Source organism: Halichoerus grypus, chromosome 12 (assembly GCF_964656455.1).
Source record: "Halichoerus grypus chromosome 12, mHalGry1.hap1.1, whole genome shotgun sequence".
Lineage (NCBI taxonomy): Eukaryota > Metazoa > Chordata > Mammalia > Carnivora > Phocidae > Halichoerus > Halichoerus grypus.
The window spans coordinates 83,605,037-83,612,933 of record NC_135723.1 but is presented as its reverse complement, the minus strand read 5'-3'; the positions used below and the strand labels follow the sequence as shown (position 1 = coordinate 83,612,933).

The following is a 7,897-nucleotide window of genomic DNA, read 5'->3' as shown; positions in this document are numbered from 1 at the left end:
CACATCTCCCTGCTGCCGGCGCCCCCTCCCCTCCCCCCTCAGCCTCAGGCCCGCCCCGAATTGCTGACAGCTTATCTCATCAGCGCGAGGGAGCCACTTGGCCCAAATGGGGAACAGTTCCCTGTCCTCTCAGCGGGAACCGGGAACCGGGAATGAGGAGCGTCCCTCCCGCCCCCAAACCATGTTTTGCTTCTTCCCCCTCTACTCTGAGCCGGCCCCTCCACAGTTGAGCCAAGGGGCCCCGAGCCAGGCACCGCCATAGGGGAGGGGAGAGGTGCGCTCAGGAAGGATGAGGCCTGGAGAGGGGCCGGCCACCCCCGCAGTGGGGAAGGGAGGGGAGGGCTGAGCAGTTTCCTATAAAGTCCTGGTGAGGCCCCAGGCCCTCCCCTTGAGACCCCACCTGGGACAGTCAGTCCTGTAGGTCAAATCCCAGCATGCAAGGGGGATGACAGCCCCAGAGCTGACTTGTCTCTGACTTCCCCCACACACCCTCTGACCATCCCCAACACACACACACACACACACACACACACACACTCATGTAGCCCTCAGCCCTACTACAAACACCAGGGCCCCTTCCCCCACCCCCTGTCCTCAGGCTTGTCCTTCTGGAAAGCTCAGAGACATCTGCTGTGTCACGGAGGCAGGGCTATTTCCAGGCCAGAGCGGGTGGGGTGGGGGGGCAGTATTGGGGCAGGAGGGGTAAGGCCTAGAGAAGGGACTGGACAGGGCAAAGGGCCCGGGACTGGACAGGGCAAAGGGCCCCGGACTGACTTCAGCTGCTAATTCAGGAGGCCTAGAGATGCTCTGAGGGAGAGTGGGGGTGGACAGACATTCAGTTATCTAGAATAGGCTCTGGGGTAGCCTGGTGGGGGAAGGCACCTGACCCTGTGTGAAACTCCTCTCCTGGGGCCCTGGGGTATACCCCAAGGGGCCCTTTCGTGTAAATCACAGCAAGACTCTTAAAAGCTCACCACAGGGGTAGGGGGTCTTCCCCAGGCCCCTAGCCAGCAGGGAGCACTGCAGGGCTGGGAGGGAAGGAGCAGCCTCTGGCCACTCAGAGCCCATCCTCAGCTCCCCGGCTCAGGCTTGGAAGCCTGGAGTGCCTCCCCACCCCCACCAGCACTGATACACCTTCCAAATCTGGTTACACTCAATGACTTCCTCCCTTCTACAGGCCTTCTCCTCCCTCCCCTCAACCCAGACCGTTAGCTGCAGCCAATCCGGGCCTAGGGGGTGGGCTGGGGCCTGGCATGGACTTGGGGGAGCACCCTCCCAGGCAGGCTGAAACAGGAGGTGGATAGGCAGGGGTTAAGATTCTCTGCACTCGCTCAGTGCCTTTTTAGGTTTCTGAGTCTGGGCCCTGCCTGCCCTGGCCCAGGGGCCAGAACCTAGCTGCTGTGCACATGCCTGTGGAGGGCCCCAGCCCCATGCCTGCCCGGCCACCAGCTCTCCCTCTGCCTCCAGCCCTTGGATGGGCAGTGGTTGGGACCTGCCTTCAGCCCAGTCCTCCCCTCGTGGAAGTGCTGAGAGGCAAAGAAGCTATTTGCTTTGTTTAGGGAGTAGACACCCCCCAGGAATCAGTAATGGGCACTGACCCTGTCTTCTCAAGCATGAGCTGGGATGGCCTGATGGCAAGGAAGGGGACAATGAGTCGAGTCGGGTTGATGGGAGTGTGTGCGGGAAGGCTGAGCTGGAGGGCTTAGGAACGGTAAGGTCTGGACTCCCCCGGACCCCCCCGCCCCCAGACGCCGCTATAGGGACAGACCGGTGTGCAGGCAGTGCCCGCGTGGCCTGCGTTGATGGACGGGGAAAGCCGGGGCCAGGGGCCTCTCCCTGTACCAGGGGGTCGCCCTCTGCCCGATCTCAGCTCCCCGCCCCCACCCACCACCTGTGTCCACCGCCCCCACGGGCCGGCCCGTTCTCAGGTCACGTCCCCCTCCCCCGCAGTGCCCGCGCCCTGCTTGCCCGCACTGACCGATGGACACAAGCTTGATGTGCTCGCGCTCGAGGAACTCGAGGGCCACGGACACGTTCTCCAGCTTCATCTGGCGGAAGTTGGGGCGCGGGTGGAACTTGCGGTACATGCGCTTCTGGCTGAGCACCTCGAGCAGCGCGATGAGGCGCAGCCCGTCGCTGAGGTCGCGCTGCAGGTCGGTCAGGCGCTTGCCCACGCACTTGAGGTGCTCGTTGCACCAGCGCGTGAACGTGTTCTGCTGGATCTTCTTCCACGGCGCGTCCTCCGCCAGGTCCTTCTCCGTGGACGGCATGTCGTCCACCTCGTCGCCCAGGCCGAGGCCCGCGGCCTCCGAGTAGCCGCTGTTGTTAATCATGCCGGCGCGGGGCTGGGGCGGGGGCTGCGCTGCCTACTGGGCTGGGGCTGGGCTGGGGCTGGGGCGCTGTCGGGGCGCTGTCGGGGCGCGACCGCGGGACTCGGCGCTCTGCGCTGCGCTGCTAGCAACTTCTCTCGCGCCCTGGCTGGCGGGACTCGGCGGGCCTCCTTGGCTCCTCGGCCGCGCGCTCTCTCTCTCTCTCTCCCTCCGGGGGCGGAGCGGTGCTCGGGAAGTGCGGGCAGGGCCGGGGCGGGGGGTTTAAGAAGCCCCCGGGGCCGCGCCCCCCCCCCACGCCGCGCTTGCGGCCCCCGAGTCCACGTCAGAGCGCCGGCCTCCCAGGAATGCCGCCCGGCCCGCGGGTGGGGGCCGCGCCGAGTGGGCGGGCCCCGCCTCCTTCCTCCCCTCCCCCACGCGGCCCCGGTGGCGGGAGGGGCCCGGCCCCCCTGGCCGGGGTCTGCGGCCCAGGCGGGGGCTCAGTCCCCGCCCCGCCGCGCCGGGGAGGTGGATCGCAGAGCTGGAAGGCGAGGGGTGAAGCCACCCAATACCCCCAAACTAAGCACTGCAGGTCCGAGATGAAATACACCCCTTTCATACGCTGTGGGACTAAAGAGATAAATGGGGAAACTGAGGCCAGTGGTTAGGACCAAACACACTGAACTAGTGTTGACAGAATTTTCTGGATGAATTGGTGGCAGGGCCATTGACAGGGCCTGAGAGTCCTGGCTCTTGGCCCAGGGTATTGTCCACCTGCAGGGGAGAGGAAGTGTGTGTGCTTGTGTACAGATGGACTGAGAGGAAGCAGGGACACTGCCCAGGCCAGTTAGGGAGAAGGCTTGGGGGTGCTCCATTTTACAGGTAGAAAAGCCTCATGTGAAGCCCAAACCCAGGGTCCCAGGGGAAAGACTGAGGCTGCCCCTGACTCAGTGTCCCTGTCACCAGCCCACTTGGCCTCATCCCCTCAGAATGAAGCTGAGCTCAGGAAAAAAGTACCTGGTGAGTCAGACTGTGTCCCCCCCCCCCCCATGTCTGACTCAACCAAGGTGATGAGAGGGCAGGGAGAGACTCTGCCCCTTTGTGCCAGGGAGCCCCCTGGGCAATGTGCCCATTTGGGCCACAAGGCAGATCTTTCCAGCAAAAGGGCGGGTTAGCCAGACAGAAACAGGGAGAGCCCAGCCCAGACAGCCAAGGGGAAACGTGACAGGGCTGGTGGGCAGGGAGAGCCGGAGCGAGCCAGCCAGAAAGCCTAGGCAGGACTGGGCTCAGGGTAAGTCAAGGGTAGCTGGAGGTCTAGGGTATGGTGACAGCAAGGAAACTGAGGCACTCAGAGGAGCTGCTTGGAGTGAGGTGAAAGAGCTACAGAACGTACTTAAATAGAGAATATATAGTCTGCAATTCTGTAGCATACATGTGTTCCATATCTCCTGGTACCCCTTTTAGGCCAAACTTCCTCAGCTGCCCCATCCTTCTTGACCCAGTAAGTTTGGGCAAGACAGTCCCCAACGCAAGCTGTGTGGTGATTGGAATTTGGGAAGGTTCTGGGACCTTCTCAGTGAATCATTCTATCTTATTCCTCTTCTACCCCCAGGCATCATGAAAAGAAAGAGGACAGTGGGTATCTTTGAGGGCTGTTTCTTCAAGGGCAGAATGAAGGCAATCCCTGTTACAAAGCTCAGAAAGAAGTTCAGGGGTTTTGTGCGGGGCAGTGCTTATGGTAAAAGTAGTCCATGAATGATTTCTTTCCCTTCTCATTAGGTAGGGAGGGGGAGGAGCAGAGAAGGGACCAGAAACAGAAAAGGGACCTGCTGTGTGTGGCTTGGGAGGGGGGAGCTCTGGGGGCCCTGATAGTGACAGGCGAGGTATAAATAGCTTGGGCCCTGCGGCTCATGTTCTGTCGGCTGCCTGTGACGAGGTGCTCAGGAATTCCACTCTCCTATTGGCACCCCCCATCTCCAGAACGCTCGTTCCCCCCATGCCACCTTTGTCCCATGTCCAAAACCAACCATCCGGCATCAGTGCTGACCGTCTACTTGAGAGGCTGAGCTCTCCTGTGGAGAGATGCCTAGCTGGAGACACATGACACATAGCTGGGTCTCACAGTGAAGTGTGTGTGTGTGTGTGTGTGTGTGTGTGTGTGTTAAAAGGTAGACATTTGATACCCAGTCTGAGGTGCCCAGCTCAGGGTTCAGCGAGGTTGTCTTTGAAGCTCTGATGAAGAAACTGAGGTACAGATCTGAGACATTTCTCCTGCGGAGGAGAGAGAAGGGTAGGGTGGGTTTGCTTGGAGCTGACAGCCTCTTTACAGACTAATGGCTCACAGTCCTGTTTTGTGGGCATTACCTGAGGTCCCCCAGTAAGTTAAGGGCGTCTCTTAAGGAGGGGGGGATTTCAGAGGGAAGCTAGTGAGTGAAGAAAGAACTCCCAAGTATAGCCTCCCCCCCTCTCCCTCCCCTCCCTTCTCTCTTCCCTCTCTCTCTCCCCCCTCTCTCCCCTCTCTCTCCTCTCTCCCCCCATTCTCCTTCCCTCTCTGCAAGAGAGGTCTGTGTGCGGCTCCAGGGGAGTAAGTGAATGGTTTGGCAGACAAGGGTGCCCAGTGCCAAGGATGGTTCCCAGCATCCTTCTCACCCCCTCCCACAGAAACCCGAACCTGTTGCTCTCCAGGATAAATCGGGGCCTGACTCAGGCCCCAGCCAGCCAGTCACAGTCAGCCTGACCCAGGCGCAGGCTGGTGACTCAGCCCTCAATATAGCCCATGAGCCTGGGCCCAGCCATGAAAGCTGGAACAGACCGTGCACAATGCTGGTCCTGGGGCCTGCCAAGTGGGGCCCCCTCCCTGAGGAGGGCTGGTGTGCTCCTCCCTGAGTCAGGCAGGGGCACAGAGAGGATTTACAGGGGGTTTCATCAGCTGAGTATTTGGGGCAGTGCTGGCTGGGGCCACAGGCCTTTTATAGCCCCCTGACTCACCACCCACTGACCTGTCTCAGGAGACCAGGTTGCCTGGCAGTTCACCTGGCCCTGCCTTTCCCATCAAGGGGCACTGCTTACCAGCCACCGACATTGGCCAGATTTAACTTGGGCTGAGCAGAATCGAAGTGACCAGGTCTAATGGGCCATGTTTGAGAATCTTGTTTTTCTGGAGCCAGGGACATTTCCGTAGTCACCTGGGATGATACCAGGTTGGCCAGGCTCATAGTTGGCACTTTGATCAATCAGTGATACTGACTGTGGCCCTGATTTAGGTGCCAGGGACTCAGCAGTAGGCTAGAAAGAGTCAGAGGCTGAATTCCAGCCTCTTCACTTCTCACTCTTGCAACCTTGGGCAGGTAATATAATGCTCTTGGACTCTGGTTTTCTCCTCCGTAAAATGGAGTTAATAGTACCTTCATATGTTGTTGTGTGTGTGTGTGTGTGTGTGAGGATGAAAGCAGATAACATGTGAAGAGAGACCTCTTTACTCTGGCAACAGTGTGTCAACAAGACCAGGAGGCACAAAGCCCCCAGTGATGAAGAGGATGGCTTTCTAAAATGAGCCAACAGGGGCAAGTGTCCTAAAGGGAAGAGTTCTGTATTCTAAGCAAAAAGGCTGGGGAAAGGCAGGACCACTTTCCTGCCGTTGCTCAGGCTCTAGGCTCAGGCCTGGGAAGGAACAGATAAAGTCTCAGCTGGAGGCTGACTGCCTACCAGACCATGACCTCCATCTCGGCTTCTAATTCCAAGTTAAATCAGTGATCCTCACTGCTGGGTAATCTTCCAGTCCTTTCCACCGCACATGTTCTCCAGCCAACTGGTGGCTGGAGTAAAGTGGATAGAAAAAAACCACGAACAAACAAACAAACAAACAAAAAACAGGGTCTCACTACACTCAACAGCAAGGGGCCAGTGGTACTGGGTGGGTTATGAAGGCATTGCTCCAATTTAGATTACAACTGAGAACACACCACCTAACGTAACTGAGTGCAGTTCTTCTCTAATTTTACTGTGCATACTAATCAACTGGGGATCTTGTTAAAATGCAGATTCTGTGTCAGTAGGTCTGAGGTGGGGCCTGAGAGTCTGCCTTTCTAACAAGCTAACAGTGCTGATGCTGCTGGTCTGTGGACAACAGAGTAGCAAGGGGCTAGGCCACCCTAAACCAGTACTATCTTCAAAGAGAAGTCACTTAAAGGGAGGCAAAAGGAACGCGTAGCACTGCCCTCAATCTGCCTAGGTGCAGCCCTGTTTATAGGGACTGGTCACGATTTTAGCACTGGCCCCAGACCCCCTAGGAAAAGGCCAGGCAAGAAATGAATTCATTTAATGCTTAGCAGGGCCCACCACAGTGCCTTATTCTATAGGTATGTGTGGCTTTGGATTATTTGGGTGAATGGAACAAACTCCCTGGCATCAGGTAGAAAAGAGGCAGAGAGAAGGGTTCCAGGAAACCAGCAGTCACGGCACTGTTTTGCCCACTGTGGCTTATGAATACACTCAGGGGCTCTCCTATGGAAACATTCATATGGAACAACCAATCACGAGGGGTTCCACAGAAATGAAGGTAAACGAGGACACTCATAAGTTATCCTCATCATTCTGCTTGTCCCCACTTTGATCCACTCTCCATCCTTTGCCCTGCTCTCAATTCCAGCAGACTGACTTTACGTCACTTGGGCATCTCTGCTCTCTGACTCCCAGCTGGGATTAGCCAATGAGAGGTGCCAACAGGAAACTGGCAGGTGGGAAGAGAGGGTGTCAGGCCTGACAAGGGCTGTACCCTGCCCCCCCGTGGGTCTGGGGTCCCTTCCCAGGCCTCTAGCCCTCACTTCCTCCCCAGTCTCCTTCGGGCCGAGGATGGGAGACACTGTTGCTGGTGCCTGGGGACTTCACTATTCCTTGCTGGTTCTCCTAACTCTGCCCGTGTACGGAGTCCCTTCACTAAACACTCTTCAAGTTAAAGCTCCTGAGTGTGCCACCTATTCACTGCAGGACCCTACATGATTAGTAAGTCCTCGCTGAGAGCGAATCCCATGGGGTGTCACAGGGCCTAAGTCACGAAGGCTCATGTGCAGATCTTCTCAGGGCACTCTTCTCACCGCAGATGGGTGTGGGTCATTTGACCCCCCCTCACAGAGAGTACCCAGCTCATTCCATTGCCCTGTGCTCGGATGAGCTCCTGGAGACAGGGTTTCTAGGTGCAGACCAGCGCATCTGTGATCCGGCTGGCAGCACAAGGAGCCCCCCTCATCTCTGAGGTCATCTGTAGGGTGAGAAATCATATTTAGGAACCAGATCCTAATGTGAGGTACCTGGTTAAAGGGGAACCGCTCTGCTCTGGTTGTGTTGTGAGGTATTTATAAGAAATAAAGAGCCACAGGGCGCCTGGGTGGCTCAGTCGTTAAGCGTCTGCCTTCGGCTCAGGTCATGATCCCAGGGTCCTGGGATCAAGCCCCGCATCGGGCTCCCTGCTCCGCGGGAAGCCTGCTTTTCCCTCTCCCACTCCCCCTGCTTGTGTTCCCTCTCTCGCTGTGTCTCTCTCTGTCAAATAAATAAATAAAATCTTTAAAAAAAATAAAAAAAAAAAGAAATAAAGA

The 7,897-nt window shown here is 57.7% G+C and overlaps 1 protein-coding gene across 2 annotated transcripts in view; it reads right to left on the bottom strand.

The window, feature by feature from the left end:
- The window catches only part of FLNC (filamin C), a 26,120-nt gene extending 23,469 nt beyond the window's left edge, over nt 1-2,651 (bottom strand). For both annotated transcript variants that reach the window (XM_036089285.2, XM_036089286.2), the window contains exon 1: nt 1,979-2,651. In XM_036089285.2, the coding sequence (XP_035945178.2) occupies nt 1,979-2,333 (355 nt within the window). In that variant the 5' untranslated portion in view covers nt 2,334-2,651. The remainder of the gene's footprint in view (nt 1-1,978) is intronic.
- Nucleotides 2,652-7,897: the final 5,246 nt, after the last annotated feature.